This window comes from Phalacrocorax aristotelis, chromosome 18, assembly GCF_949628215.1.
Source record: "Phalacrocorax aristotelis chromosome 18, bGulAri2.1, whole genome shotgun sequence".
Classification (NCBI taxonomy): domain Eukaryota; kingdom Metazoa; phylum Chordata; class Aves; order Suliformes; family Phalacrocoracidae; genus Phalacrocorax; species Phalacrocorax aristotelis.
The window spans coordinates 2,832,745-2,849,042 of record NC_134293.1 but is presented as its reverse complement, the minus strand read 5'-3'; the positions used below and the strand labels follow the sequence as shown (position 1 = coordinate 2,849,042).

The window sequence follows — 16,298 nt, the reverse complement described above, 5'->3', positions numbered from 1 at the left end:
GGAAAAAAGCCCTACAAGGCAGCACCGTGAATGGGATCTGACGCAGCAGTGATCCAAGATGCCACATGTGATAAAACAGTCTACTTCAATCAAAGTCTACCTCAAAGAACAGGTATGTGAGTGCGGAAGCTAATGAAATCTTCAGGCTTGCCAGTACTCTGGTCCCAGCCCTGCACAGGGCCACGTTAATCAACAGCTTCTCTGAGACACATTTAAAGAACAAATCAGCCCTGAGTTCTCCATGCTGCAAAACTCAGCCCCCTCCCCAAGGCCTGGGGAAGCAGCTTCACCCGTTGCCAGTCTCACCTGCTCAGGGAGGGTCAGGCACAAAAGGACACAGCCAGCATCAGCTCACTTCTGCCCACTGACCACAGAAGATTGTCTGCCCACTAGCTCCAAGCACCAGGAAGACCCCAGGGAGATGCTTGGGGGTGTAATTTCTAATCCAGCTCAAAGCGACTTGAGGTATCTGCCCAGTGGTGCTCTGTGGAGCAGCAGATGCAAGGAGCGAGCAGCCCCAAGGAGAGAGGTCAGGCACCAGAACAGGCTGCCCAGAGAGGTGGGGGAGTCACCATCCCTGGAGGTATTTAAAAGACATGTAGATGTGGCACTCCAGGGCATGGTTTAGGAGGCCTGGTAGTATTGGGTTGATGGTTGGACTTGATCCTAGAGGTCTTTTCCAACCTTAATGGTTCTATGATTCTACGATGCTAGGGAATGAGACCAGCCTTTTGTCAGCCTTGGCTGCACAATGATGTCCATCAGTGGGCCCCATCCTACGTACTTCAGCAGAAGGAGCTCTTTGGGCTGCAGTCTGCTTCACAGCTCGTTGCTCCCTCGGCAGTCCCAGCAAAACAGTGGGGGCTGCAAGGAATGGAGAAAAGCAAGGGTGGACTGAAGGACAAAGGACTCCAGGAGGACTGGCGCTATTCTGGGCCACCAATATGCACTTAACTAACAGCGAAACCTAAAACACATACCATAGCCAACAAAACCCACCACTGCCCACATGGGAAACGCACCACTGTTAGGCTATCCCCCACCCCTAACAGAGAACCTCCCCTATTAGCTGAATCCTGCCAGCAACAGGTCCTTCGCCCCCTCTCCCTACCTGTTTCCTGGGCAAGGAGCACACAACCAACCTTTTCCCTTGGCCCAGGTGAAGGATCGGCTGGTCCTGACGCTCTCTGCCTCTGGCACGGCTGGCTCGCTTTGCCGAGGCTGCGAGGACAGCTCATTGGGCTTGCTGCTGCTCTTCAAAGGCATGATGTACTTGGGCAGCCCTTTGTAGAACCAGGCACCAGACCTCTTCCAAACCTGTTGAAGATGGAGACACAACACCTTAAGCCTGGGTTTTTACAGCAAGAGAGCACAATCAGCAGCAAATGAGCTCCCCACCTAGCTCAGCCCAGCCACTCCCTCTGAGCTACCTTGACCCGACTCAAACACAGGAAGGGTCAAGCCTTCCAGTTCACAGACCCCAATGGTTCCCCTGCGCTCTGCAAGTACCACAGCATCCCAAATTCCTCCCCACACATTGTCAGCCCAGCTTCACCTTGGTCCTTCTTCCACCACTAAAATACCACAAATTTGAATGAGCAACAGGCACAGCCTAAAGGAGGAACAGAGGGCGATCGTGCAAACCATGGAGCTTCTTACATTCTCTGGGTCAAGCCTAGATATTTCTCTGATGCTGCGCTTGAGTCAAATGCACGTTCCCAGGCTTACTACAAGGATATCGCAATGGAGGTTCCCTGGCCTGCACTAAGCAGTGGGCAGTTCTGATTCTGCATCTCTTGCTTTCCCATTGGGAATCCACAAAAAGAAAAGCTTCCCAGAGAAAGTAGGCACATGCCATGGGTAGCAACATTCTCCAGCATGCTCCAAACACATGCTTTGCTTAGAGTAAAACAAGTCTTGTGCTGGCTGGAGGGGCAGCAAGTCCTGACAAGTATCTTCTCCCCAGGCTGGGTTCCTCCGCTTGGATCACTTTACCTCCAAGAGAGTCACAGACCATCAGCAGCTGGGGGATGCAAGTGGTAATGCCAGGACAGAAGAAATGATGCCTTGTGCCGTACCAAACGGCACAGCCTTGGCATTCATTTCACAGAGCAATTCAGGTCAAGCCAGATCATTTAATGAGCGTGCTTGAAAACCCCAGAACAAGAACAACACCGCCCAAATAACCTGAACCTGCAGCAGGAAATGGACTGCGAGCACTAAACTGTAATATCTCCTGTAAGGACACCCTTTACTCTCCACTTTAGTTTTAATGCAGCTTATGATGAAGGAGATCTATTAAGTATATTTAATATAAAGCCTGCTGTGAGCCAGAGGAAGGGAAAAAGACAGCAGCTCAGACAAGAAATGGCCTCTAAAAACCTAATTCTTTTGTGCCCTCCAGCATTCCAGTAATGAGCTAATGAGACAGTCGGGGCAAATATAAGTTAATATTGTAAAAATATAATTTTCTATTTCATGCAAGGGGGGCAAAATCTTGCACTCCTGTTCAGAGTAAAGGAGACCATCAGTGTTTCTGCTCTCAGTTTCCAAAGCATTTTGCATATAGAATCACCACAATGGCAATGAGTGCAAATGCAGATATCCCTAATTACAGCAATACATTTGCAGTTTGCATTTAGGGCTTAATCAAAGCAGAGGGCAGTGACAACACCTGGCACTCATGAGAAGTTCTCATGCAGGCACAAAAAGCAGGACACCACCATCACCATTTCACTGACGGGAAGAGATTGCTCAGCAGGTTGCCTGGTTCCTAGTCCAGAGCCATCAACAGAGAGCTAAAATCTCTGCATTTGGGGTCTCAAAAGCCAAGTGGAAGTGATCTGAATTCAGAGGGGAGCCTGGGAGGATGCTTTTTAAAAGAAGAGCACCCAGCAGAAGAAAGCAGAGCATCGTTGTGACCCAGCACACACGTCAGTTACTTTAAGAGTGCAAGAGAGAAGCTCATGTGCACTACAGCAGGATGTAGAAATCGGGAGGTGAGAGCACCCTGCAGTTACACCAACATTTTCCTTCTGGGTAACAGCCCAGCGGGACAGAGTCTGCCATCCAAGCAAAAAGCTGGGAAGCCAGTTCCCTGAAGGAGAGAGGACTGCAAGTTCTTATTCTACAGAGGGGACCTTGGCAGGCCACTATACCAGCTCCTTCACCAGCACGCAAAGAGCCAAAACAGCGACCCAGCCAGTCAAGGCACAAGCTGACACAGCTCCTTCTGTACCCTCTGCTGGCATGGAGGGACTGCGCAGCATTCGGTACAGCTTGTACAACAGCACTCATCAGTAGGGCACAGAGACCCCAGAGAAATGTGCTCTGCTATCCCCGCAAAATCATGAATCAGGAAATGCAATATGTTTTTTAAATCTGGGACAGATGTCTCTGCACGGAGGTTAGCCCACTGCAACTCAGGTAAGCATCCACGATGCAGCAGCTGCAAGCTGGGCAAGCCCTGGTCTCCCTTCTCTCAGGAAGGCTGGAGGCCTCGGGCGCAGCTGCACGCACAGGACACAGCAGAACTGGGACTGCTGCGGCCACCGGGCTTGCACCCTGATCAGCGCCATGGCTTGACGAGGGCAGGGTGTCCGCCCCCTGCTCCACATTGGGTAGCTGGGGCACACGTAGCTTCCCCGCACAAACTGCTGGGGAGGAAGCAACCTATTCTTACAGTCGTTCTCTGAACAGACCTTGCAACATCTGTAATTTAATTTGAAGCACTAAAGATACCTATTATCTTCAGGCAAACTACAATTTAGGCACACCATAAAACCAATCAGACACAGCAAGGATTGCATAAGAAAAGGCTGGTCACCCCCAGGCTTGTCACTACCCTAAAGCAAGTCATAGAAAGAGTTAATGACATAATACACCCAGCTCTGATGTAGTAATACTAGTATAAAATTGATTCTAGGCACACATAGTCACTTCAAACTGGTGCTTCTAATAGCGTTTGGTTTCATTACAGCAGTGCTGAAATTGTTTAGAAATCAGCTCTAAAATAGCTGCAGCAAGATGCTCTCCCCTGTATTAATTTAGTACCTCTGCTCCCCCGGGTGAGCAGCATGCCCCATCCGAAACCACCGTGGTTCACGTCCTGTGCTGCACATTGGCACACAGGTTAGCTTTAGCATCCATGCATCAAAACAAGTCGATGTTGCTGACTGCTATTGATGGTAGTTTCATTGATCGCAAGAGTGGCCCAACAGCGAAGTTCTTTCTTGATTTTAAACTAATAAATCCATAACAGTGCTTCAAGAATAAAACTCCTGTTTATTAGCAGGAGTTTGCTCTTCCGAAGGAGGAGAGATTTTTGCTGCCACCGGTCCGGTCCTGTTGGCATGCAAGGTGAAATCCAGGCCCCACGACAGCCTGAGTTTGGGTGGAGGTGGAATTTCATCAGCAAGAGGGAACGCTAGCCCCTTCCAGTCTCTTGCAACAACCCAGTTTTAAGTAACATTAAGTAACATTGATGATCCTTTGCTCCAAGTGCTTAACAGAGGGGAGTAAAGATCTGTATCTGCATTATCCCAGCCCAGGATGTGATGGCTCAGCGTGTAGCTCAGGATAGACCAGCCACACCACGGTCCACTGGCTGCAGCAGTCCCCGTCCCACTGCACTCAAACTGGTCCAGCCAAACATAACCAAAATCCAAGCTAAATATTGACTTCCTTCAGGCTCCTGTCCTTCTGCCTCCCCTGACACCTAAACTACCCTAAAGCACGGGGGGAGAACACGGGGGAGAAGAGCTACTTTAGCAACAGACTCATTTTTTTATTACTTCAAACCAATTTAATGGCCATGGCCATGACAATTCCAGAGAGCTCAGTGCCTTTTATAACCCTGACAATATTCCTATTAAAGTTGCATCAAGCCATCATTATAGCTACAGGATGAGACAGTCAGAAGCAGATGCATATTTTTATCTAGCACATGCAAGTGCAGCCTCTAAATGGGACCTAACGGAGAATCACTGGGCTGTGGTGAAACACACGTTACTGCTCAAACTTCTGCCTCCTCTTTCTCCCTCTCTGAACATGCAAGTGCTAAAAAAACTCCTACACAGGGAGAACATTAGGACTTGCTGACCAAGAGACGGGGTCACAGCTGAAGGAATCATACCAAACACTTGCACCCCACCACAGTTCGCTTCACCAAGCCACGAGCCCCCCAGACAGTGACGCTTAGGAAGGCTCTTCACTGCGAAGCCACATTTTGTTCTACCAACTACTGCTTGCCACACAGTAGCTGTCCTCATCCTGCAGCCCCCTTCCTTCACAGCAGCCTGGGCTGAGCTGCACCAGAGGAAAACAGCTACCTTTAGCTTCCCATGCTGACACCAACATTACGGGCTCAATCCCCCAGCAGGCAAAAGGCAGGGGAGCAGGTTCTCCTGGGCTACAATGCTTAATGAAGAGAAAGGCACCTGCAAACGCAGCCACCCTGGGAGGACTTCGTTGCCATTGCTCTCATGCAGCACATGCCCACACACTCACTTTTGTCCCAGCTCTCCGCCATGGCTCTGGCACGCTGCGAGCCACTGGCAGGGAGAAAGAGCAAGCACTCTTCAGCTTCGTTATTTGCATTCATCTGCTTTTCCATAACACAGAGATTTCCAATTACATTATTTACAGCAATCTGTTGTCAACTCCCACATTCAGCACTTGAAGATGAAGAAAATTAAAAGGCAGTGAAATTGCTATTTGGAGCTTTGTTTCCGGAATAGCAAAATCTATCGCACCTCTGACCCCAACGTTTCTCAAGCTGCGATGGCTGCCAGCCTTCAACGATTTATCATTCCCCTCTCAATCAGGCCTCTTTTTTTTTTCCTATGGCTCTATTCTAGAGGACACTATTTTGAGTCTAACCACTTGCTACCACCCCCCAAAATAATATGGCAGGCTATTGATGAGTTCTTTGAATTGCAAACAGGTGCACATCACTGATTCAATCCAGAGTCACCCAAAATAAACACTCCCCTCCATCAGCATGGTATTTTGCCAAGAACTCATCATGCCAGGCGGGAATAACCCCAGGCTATGTTGGTTTATAATGTTCAAAATGGTATGAGTGTATAAGCGAAAAGGGAAGCCCTGGGGGCAAAAGGGGAGGGGACAACTCCATTCTTCCAGCACAGTAATCTTCTTCCTCTGCATGGTTTATTGTGATAAACCAAGAAATGCAGCCAGCCATGAAAATGCCATTTAGCAAAGGAGAAGAAATTAAAGGGAAAGTGAAGCAGAGGGGGCAAATTAAAACTTTAACAGGTCCCTGAGAGCTGACGCTCTCTTTCATATTCAATGGGGTTTTAAAAAAAGCTATCTCCCCCACCCTGCTTAAACTGTTTTCGTTATTGCTACAATTTTGGATGTGTCAATTCAAATGTAAATGTGCACAAATGCTTCCAAGAGGATTTTAATTACAATGATAGCATCGCTAATTATGGATATTAAAAAAAATATATATAAAGTGGTAATTCAGGAAGGTGCTTTGCAGAACCTGGTGGTATCAGTCAAAACAAGGCTGTGCAGAGAATTAAATGGCTGGGCAGGGATTTGACAAAACACAGCAGGTCCCATTTCCCCCTTAGGCCAGGGAGTGACAGGCAGACTTCAGCCACACGCGACTAATTCAACACGGGCATTGCTCCTCAAGCTGTTATCAAGCTCACGTGCTCTGCCAGAGGCCTGACAGCAGGGAATCATTCCAGCTGTATCGCAGCTCCTCCCAGGCAGTTTTGCTCCTCTGACAGCTGCTGTAATAAGCCCATTTTGCTGGAGGACTTGCTCCCTTTCTGCCCTGCGCTCCCATTTCCATGGGTGCATCGCTGCCAAGTCAGCAAACACGCTCACTGCAAACCCGTGGCCAACGTTTGCTGCAGTCAGGGATCAGCACCCCTGATCATGCCACAGGCCTTTACGCACATGCAGAAACAGAACTGCCCCGAGGAGGATCAGCCCTCCATGCTCGGTCTCCAGAAAGACAATGCAAGAGGCAAAGCTAAGAAAGGCAATGCAGCACATGGAGGAGGGAAGAAGGAAGGGATAGTCTTGCCCTCGAAGGTGAATGGGAGCTTTACTGAACTTGCGTCTACCCTTGCTTGCAGGAACAATAAAGCACAGTCCTCACCAGCTTTAATTCCATCGCCCTCACAAGACTTTACAAAGGAAAATGTCCACAGAATCTGGAAGAAAAGGTTTTCAATAGAGGCTTCTGCAAACAGCTGAGACAAGCGGTACCTCCAGCAGGCCAGTTCTGGCCTAAAGCAGATGAGGTCTATCTTATTTCAGTAAGAAGAGTTGCACTTATGACACACGGGTGTCTGGTGGTCCCTGGGGACGTTCTCTTTGCCAGCAGGAACACCCAGGCTCTGTCAGGTCCTGGCCACACAAGAACACAGTATTTTCCTCCCAGCGCCTCTCTGGCAGCTCAGAGCCCCTCACCCTGCAGGTATACATCACGCTTGGCAGCTCGAGTGCTGCCGAACACACCGTTTCACTTCTGGATGATTGGGACACAAGCAGCAGGCAGAATCCATTAATCATCTCCACTCTCCAAAAATAAGACCGTGTCAGAGCAACTCGATCCTCATTGCTACACAGCACAGCCTTCCCAGCAGGGTTTTGAAGGAAACAGGAAGCAGCAGAGAACAGTTCTGAATGGCTGAGGTTGGGATTCCCAAAGCGATCTATGGGCATCAAGCGTTTGACTCCAACTGAAAAACTGATGCAAACAATAGCTTGTTACTTTGGTCTTCGTTTTGACCCAGGCATACTGGTGATTTAATCAGAACTGCAGGCAGCACAGATTCTGTCCACACAGCAAAAGGGGGAAGACGACTGCGATGTGTCACTAAACTTACCCTAGCTTAAATCAAGCCTACAGGGATAAATAATAACAAGGAAGATGGAGGGATGAGAGCTTTAGCAGGTATGAACAATGCTGCACACTTCAGCTGTTTGCTGGTATATGTGAGCGACCAATGCCACCATCCTGGCGTCACATCCTGGCGGGCCACAAGACTCACGTGCTCACTCAGCGCATGGCAGAGGCTAAAGGGGACAATTATAGTCCTAGGCTTTTGTCCCAGCCAGATGACACTTATTAACTCTAGCCAACATCATTTAGTCCATCCAGGTTTCCGAATGACCTCCCTTTCTCACTTCAGTGCCTAACAGTCTCTCACTAACAGAGCTGAGAGCTTCATAAATATCATGCCCAAATAGCTTGAGCGGTGGTTCAGAAAATTACCAACAGCGATCAAAGCGCTGATGTGGAGGGAATCACCTAGCTTGGAAATGCCACATCTCATCACACCCGCTGGAGGGGGCACTCCAGACCAGCGTCACACACTCACCCACTAGATCTGGCCAAGTTTAGGGCCTGAGCATGGCCCAACAAGTTGGGAGGTGCTGCCAGAGCTCTGTGGCCTGGGACAAGCCTACTTTAAGCATGTGCTTTGTTGGCATGGGCTAAAGAAGAACCTTGCTCAGTCACACTGTACACTGACAAGGACAGATAAGGGCTTGTTACTGCATCACACAACCCAAAGTGCTTCAGTGGGTCCCTGAAGCTCCCTGCCTGGATTCCAGGACATAAAATGGTGCTGATACCTACTGACCATGCAGGGGACTCAGAGGTTAGACAGAAACGAGACTGTCTGATCCCAAAGAACAGACATCCATCTGCTCTCATTGATAGCAAATATAACCTTCAGCAAAGAGCATGGCCAAATGGGTTTGGTCCAGAGCAGATGGCAGTATAAGACAGATCCAGATCACAGAAACAGATGGCAACAAGGAACTGGTTGTGAACACAAGCCCTTAAAAGAAACCTGGTAATTTAGTGCATGCCCTGTAATATCAAGACACCTGAACCAGCTTCAGGGACTGCACTAGTACCAGCCATCAGCCTGAGGCCTAGAAGTCTCATATCTTCCTTACACAGACTCTTAGGGAAGATCTGATCAAAGTCACTTTTCAGGCATTTATTCTGATATTGCCTCAACTTCCTTGCCCTGTCTGACATGCCTCGAGGCTTCTGCTAATTCTCAATGCTTCTCTGCTTTCCCCCAAAATAAAAGCAGAGCATGTGGGAAGATAGAGCGGATGTGTGATTTGATGCCTGACTGCGTGTCCACACTGTGACCCTTCCAACCTTCTCCCCGTCTGGGCACCAGCACCACTGCAAACAGGAAAGAAGACAGACCTGAACCAACCTTAAAGAGAATTAGAAAAATAAAGATGAAGCTTCAGGTTGGGAGGTAAGATGAGGCTAATTTTTTAGTTAGTGTAAGAGGGAAAGTTCCATCCATTTTCATTAGGGAAGCACTTTGGCCATATCTCAGGTTTCACGGAGAGAGCAAGCTCTGAAGGTTACTGTACCCTCACACACTGGTGGCACATAACACTTACTGGACAGGTTAATATTCTTCTCTGTCCAGTGACCACGGGTCCTCATTATTTTAATAAGAAATAGGAAAAACAAACCAATTACACAGTAGGGGATGAGGACAAAAAAAACCACATAAAGAACAGAAAAAAAGAAGAAATAAATCTATCTTAGTTCCATACCCATCTCCCTGCAGAACACAGAAAATATCCTGACCTGCGTTACTCTTCATTTTGAGACCTCCACCTGGAATTCAAAACACCTGTATGATTCAGTATATCAAATTATTAGCAATATTCAGGGACCAGGGACCAACACCACTGCTCAAAAGTTAAAGGCCAGCAGCATCCATGTACCCCTCATCTTTCCTGAATATGAACTTTGCAAGTGCTCCCATACACACAATCCCCCTTATGTAAAACCTAAGCAACGCTAAGTTTCCACTATTAGTAAAAAAAAAAAAAAAAATCAGCATCTCAAACACCTGCACAAATGCCCTCACTACACTTCAAAAATTGATTTAGCACAGCACCCAGGTTTCACAGTTGGCTGCAGTGGTCAGAAATAGCTGCACTGGATTGATGTTCAAGGACCACGAGCAAAAGCCCAAAATAAATTGATGAGAACAAGTGGAAATCCTTCTGTAATCACAGAACAAATTCACTGACTTCACTGTAGAACAGCAAGCCCTGATGTTGGTGAATGCTGGCTGGCAGACAAGAATTGAGGCAGGCCATTACTTTTTGCAGTGTAAAGTCAAGGATGAAGGATATAAAATTTTAGAAACCTACATTAGAAGTCTCGCACACTGGCAAGTTATGGGATTTTGCAGGCAGGGAGGAAAACAGACTTAGAAGCTGCAATCCTAGTTATTTTTAGAGGGACAAATATTGCAGCTATGCTATAGATCTCTCCAGCTGTATTAAAGAACCAGTGTTAGCCAAGTTTATTTGCCACAGAACTAGGAGGGAGAGTGCAGCAGCAAAAGCTAACAGTCTCTTTATGACCATAGCTAGAAAAATTCCACAAAGCCATACACAGGCTGCAGGGCCTGGTGTGGGTTTTTCCCTCCACCCCCTCATAAACCAAAGTTGTCACTATTGTGCGTGTTCATCGAGCCTGCCTTGCCTCCAGCCAAGCCTCTCAAACCCCATCCCAAGGTCCCCTTCCCAGTGCCCAGGCACAGGGAAGAGCCCACGCACACTCAGCACAGACTTGGGGCAGGTAGGTACGCGCTGCTGAGCCCTCTCTCTCCACCGTTGCATTTTACCTCTCTCTGTTCACTGCAGATCTTGCACAACCAAAGAGGATGTTTCTGGGTTCCAAAGGCTTCTATTCCACACTTGGTACAAACTTTCTGAAACAAGGAGAAAGGAGAAAAAGGAAAAAAAAAAAAGGTGGTGTTAGCAACTCCCCACAGCCATATAGACCTTGGGAAGAGAAAGTCGAGAAGTTTCTGTCCCAACAGTTCTGTTTTGCTTTCCTTAAAAACCTAAATATGGCACAATTTTCTCATTCATCCTGGAGAACCACTGATCACGGGAAGCTGCTTCAGGTCTATATGGACCTGAGACAAAGGCAAATCCACACTACAATCCTTGGCTGCAGGATGAGAAGAGAACTGGACACGGCAAGTCAAACCCCATGACCAACAGGCATATTGCTAGAATGGTTTTCTTAATTCCTCTAAATCCTAAAACCCAATCACTGGAAAGCAGCTGTAACCAAGTACAAAACAAGCGCTAGTTTGTGCAAGATTGGAAATCCTCTCCTCCCTTCCCTCACATACAAAGCCTTAAACCCCATGGCTTCCCCTCCATTTCAGCACGCACTCAGCAGCTATTGATTTGTGGCTGCTTAGGAAGCGGGCACGACTGTGCCTACACGCACATTTCCTGAGCGGAATGCTTGATAGCGCTGCACAGCCTCTATTGCTGCACAAAGGAACTTTCATGTCTCCGCTGGCATTACAAGCCGTTTACAACCTGAATCACCTAATATTATATAATGAACCTGATGTGTATCAGGCTTGGCTTACAGCTTGAATGAGAAATTGGATGAATTCTTTGATCCTCACAGCAAAAACCACTCACAAGAGGGCCCTGGAGAGCGGAACCTTGCTTAGAGAGACATGTGAATTTAATCTCCCCAGCTAAGGTTTTACGTATCCCCCTAACCAGAGGCTGCTGCTTCTCCTCTGAGCCAGGAGGATCATGTCCAGGGACGAAAGTCTCAGTGGCTCGCTCAGCCCTCAGTGCCCACGCCCGGAGGAGGAGAGCGACAGAACGATGGTACCTGAGGCAATGGCTTCACTGCATGCGTAACCCCACCCAACTATTTTGGTCAGCGCAGTCCAGAGGCAGGTCTGCCCCTGACTCATGGGGCACAGAAAGGGGGAGGCGGCACCAGCAGCCCCACAGAGAGCTCCTCTCCAGCTCTGTTCCTGTCCTCGCCCTCATCCTCCCAGAGAAATAAGGAGCAACCTCTTGGGTCTGGTGCATCAATACTCAGCATGGTGCTACCCAAGCCAAGAGGGATTGCAGATGCAATTAGCAGACACCACCCTGAACTACCCCAAATTCTCCCTCCCTCAAACCAAAATCTGAGGGAGCAACTCAGACTTAAATACCCTCAAAGATCCCAATCCCCACACATATAGCACATTCAAACACTCCCTCTAGTGGAAGTTTCCAAATGATTTTATTCCTAGCCATAAATTTTGAAAGTTCCAATATAAAACAGGGATTTCCTCCTCCCCTTCTCTGCAGGCTAGCTGGAAAATTGAGCATCACTCGCAACCCCTCAGAAGGCATAAAAATCAAGGACATTAAACACAGCCCCATTCCTCGTTAAACACAAGATAAAGCACTTTCTTCTCCTACCTATATTTCACCTTTTATACCCTCTGCATGGTAAATGGCACGTTATGCTTTGTCTAACTACTGCTATTGTTAACACATCTGGATTTGCATACCTGTCTTGCCATAATACATTTATTTCCAAGATAATAAAAAATAATATTAAAAATATTCTTCATAAAACAGAAAGTGGCACTTAGAAAAATCCACCAGGCTACAAGAAATATAAACCCCCTCTTCAGCAGAAGGGACTTGCTGAAGTAAGTTCTTTGCTACTTTTCAGATGCATCATTAAAACAATTCCTGCTATTGAATTAAATGGGCTGCAATGAGACGGTAACAGAGCAACACTAGCAAGAAAAATATGAACTTTAAAAATCCATAATTCCCTGACAAGTCATTGCTTATTGCATACAACACTGCACGAGTGATGGATATCCCTGGACAAGAGGAAACAAGCTTAAAGTAACAGTCCACCCTATCTGCTCTGCCGAAGGGCTGACTGCTCCCTGAATTCACTGCACAACATCAAAAACCAGTAAGGGGAGAAGGCCAGGGCACCCCATCAGCACTCTCCTGAGCTTGCACGCAGCTGAAAAGTACAGCCAAGTTGAAAGCAGCTGCAAAATGCACACTGGGAAAATAGGGTCTCGCCTTAAATCAACCTGGATATGAAACCCCCTTGAACTGCCCAACGGACTCCAGACAAAAAGGGAATAATCACAGAAAAAAAATATCCCTTCTCTAGGGTTTTCGGGTCAGAGCCCTCCCAGAGCCTCGGGCTCACACAGGCTCACTAGCTGGAGGGGTTCCTACCTGCAACTGCAAGTGGACAGGGCAGGGAAGTGTCTGCGCCAGCTTTTGCCACCTCATTAGTGTACAAGGCTCACAGGAAGGAGGTTAGAAAGTGCTGTGGCAACGTGACCTAGCTGGCTTCGGACAAGGTGAGAGCAGAACTGCCAAGGGAAGAAGGCAAGAATACAGCACATCCTGTTATTCTGCGTGCTTGAAATTCAGGAAACTGCTAGCCGTCTCCTGTCTGCCATCCAGCCCTTTACTCTCCACAGACATGTGTGCTTAGAGCCCATGCTCTACTCCAAGCTGCTCTGTAGCTCCCGTTTAAACTGGACCTTTCACTTCCCAGTACTTTACTGCTGCTTCCTTCCCTAAAAAGCTATTTTATCCCTGGCTTAGGACCCAGGGGTTCAAAGATTTGCATTTACTTTCCCAGTCACTGCCTCACAAGCAGTCCTCCCTGCATAACCCCTGCCTCAGCCTAGCTACTTCTGCAAATGGGATCCAGTGCAGAAACTCACTCGGCAGCAAAGGCAGCACAGCCCACACCAGCTCCCCGCCCAGCAAGCACGTATGGAGGGATGCTGGGACCTTGGTCCTGACTGCAAGGGGTACCCACCTCCCTTCCCTCTCTTACAAGAGCTCTAAGCCCAGCAGTGCTGCAGCCAACTGCAGACCTGTGCAAGGCCAGCCCAGCAGCCTGCTCTGCATGAGAAGTGTATCTCACAACTCCAGCAGCGCCAGCAGGAAAGGTTCTCCATCATGGCCTGCACGGCTGCTTAACCACAGAGGTGCCAACACGCACCACTCCATGGTAAAGGAGCCAGTTTTAATAAGTCTGTCCTGTGGGCTCCACGGGACAGGGTGGGTGACACGGGCAAACATCTCCTTGGCTCCAGTACCCACCAGGGAGAGAGTCAGCACAGGCTGCTCCCTTCTATCCTATCATCAGCAAGTCAGAAACACTCCTACACCCAGCAGGTACCCTCACCTCTCCCCAGGCAACACGCTGAGGCAAAGCCACTTACTGAGGTATCTCCCCAGGGAAAGATGGGCTTCAAGTGCAGGAAAAACAGCCTCCCAGCAGAGGGAGGATAAGGTGGTTGCCTTGGAGATCATCATCTCCACAGCAATACAGATTAACCCCTTGGCTGCAGAGTCTAGAGGAGAAACAACCATCCCTCAGCGCACTGGTAGAACAGCAGTCTCCCTGCAAACCGATGCTGCCTTTCAGGCAGCACCTGTGCAGTCCTGCCAACAACATAGGCAAACACAGGCAGTCACTGACACGTGGGCTAATTTATGAATTAGGGTTGGAAATCTTACACTGGTTTGGAACTTGAAGATGGACTTGAGTCCTCTGAAGAGACGTTACTGGAAGGTCTAAAGGCAGACCTTGCAGTAAATAACAGTAAAGCACACAGACCCTTTTATGCGTTGCCTCTGATAGCTACACATTCCTGCCCCTTCTCCCACCCTCCAACCCCAGACTGGGAGGTGCAGAGGGGGCTGATGCACCCCCATCTCACCACTAAGTGCAGTTTAGGCACTTCAGGCTCCTGAGGAATAAGCTAACCAAGGTCCATGAGAAAACCTGATGGTTTGACAACACCAACCTAGAGAAGTGGAGCTAAGGTAAATTAACTTTGCAGAGCTATCCAGCTTCCAAGAGGCCTAGCGGCCTTTTTTAGACAGATCTGCTACCAGGAACAGGCAGAACCTGTGTGACCAAACCCACCTTTTTGCAATCCTGACAAAAGACCGACGTGCTGCCCAGCAGCCCGAGCAGCTCACCACAGAGCAGACACTGGGAGAGGCCGTTGCCCATCACGTTCTTTCTCATGTTCTCCAGCCGCTCCACCAGGCGCCTGCAGGGAACGAGGCAGAGCAGAGGTCACAGCATTCACCTTGGAAGTAGAAACACATGGTACTGAGACATGCCGAAAGCCTGCAGACGTGCTACCTTTGCTGCTTCCGTGCAGTTCTGGGCCCCTTGCTGGGGCTACACATACTTTCACTTCAGCCTCTGCACTCAGTGCTTCCCATCAGGTGGCTCTTGGACTTCAGAAGATACAAACCTCTGTAAATCCATCTACAGATGCTCACTAAGCCCAGAATAATCAAAACTGCAAATACCACTGACAGGCCTGACTCAGCTAGTGGGTGCAGCACAGACAGCTCACAAGAGGGGCTTGGTCCCAGCACCCTTTAGGAGCTCAGTGTCATTGGGGCCACACAGTCTCAGCACAATGATTTCCTGCCTGTAGACCAGGAAAAGCATTTAGTGCTCAGATCAGGGCAAGTCAGACAGCACCAGGAAAGGGCAGAGGAGTTAGACCTGCCAAGCCCTGCTGCATTCTTTCATACACTCACTGAAAGCAGCACTGCAGGTGCATCACTTGCCCACATCCCATTAGAAGCAAGACAGCCAGACAAGGCATCAGACCAAAATGAGCCCGGCTACAGTACAGGAATGCCAGTTAACTGCTCCCTGCTTCATTCAACAGCCCGCCTGGAAGACAGGAAGCACATATGTATGCACAATGTCCGTAGCAGCAGGACTACGAAAGGGAAGGAAGGCGGCATAAGCAATTAGGATGCAGGATGTGGAGAGCATGCAGAGCGAGGCTGCTGTCATGAGATCACTGCTTGGCAATTCTCAGGCATCCATTTGTAGATGGGGACGATAACAGACAGGCCATTTATCAGAGGCAGCGACCAGCCACAGCCATGTGCATGCATGGAGCTCAGGGAGGAAACGCAGCCCTGCTATCCATGCAACCCCATTCTCATTAGCGCTAATGTCCCATCAACCAAGTCCCACACTGAGAGGAAGGCAAGGTCTGTTTGAAAGAGGTACTGCCTATGGTGATGAGGTCAGACAGCACAACCAGGCTGAGCCATTGTTACTGGATTTATGATCCTTGACTTTAGCACAAGAGAACTCCCAGAAGTTAACAAAGGCATTTCAGAGAATGCTTCAGCATGGGAACGGCAGGCCTCTCGCTTTCTGCAAGCTATTCCAACAACCACACAGGAACGATCGGCCCCTCAGGGTCGCTGGCTGCTTCTGGAGCTGCTGTGGTCTCCCACGTACCACACAAACAGCACTGTCCATTTTTGTTAGCACTCACTAACGTGCACTGAACACGGACAGAGTGAAGCACAGGGGCAGGAAGCTGGGTTTGCTGGGCATGGGCTGGGAGTCACAGGGATTTCCTGTCTCATGAACATGAAACACT

General features: G+C 48.7%; 1 protein-coding gene across 7 annotated transcripts in view; it reads right to left on the bottom strand.

The window, feature by feature from the left end:
- The window catches only part of RPH3AL (rabphilin 3A like (without C2 domains)), a 42,230-nt gene that overhangs the window by 16,218 nt on the left and 9,714 nt on the right, over nucleotides 1-16,298 (bottom strand). For 4 of the 7 annotated variants that reach the window (XM_075112792.1, XM_075112797.1, XM_075112796.1 and 1 more), the window contains exons 4-6: nucleotides 14,795-14,924; nucleotides 10,674-10,760; nucleotides 1,143-1,317 (exon numbers count right to left, since the gene is read on the bottom strand). In XM_075112792.1, coding sequence (XP_074968893.1) covers nucleotides 1,143-1,317; nucleotides 10,674-10,760; nucleotides 14,795-14,924 — 392 coding nt within the window. The remainder of the gene's footprint in view (nucleotides 1-1,142; nucleotides 1,318-10,673; nucleotides 10,761-14,794; nucleotides 14,925-16,298) is intronic. The other 3 variants (XM_075112794.1, XM_075112791.1, XM_075112795.1) reach the window with 1 other exon arrangement.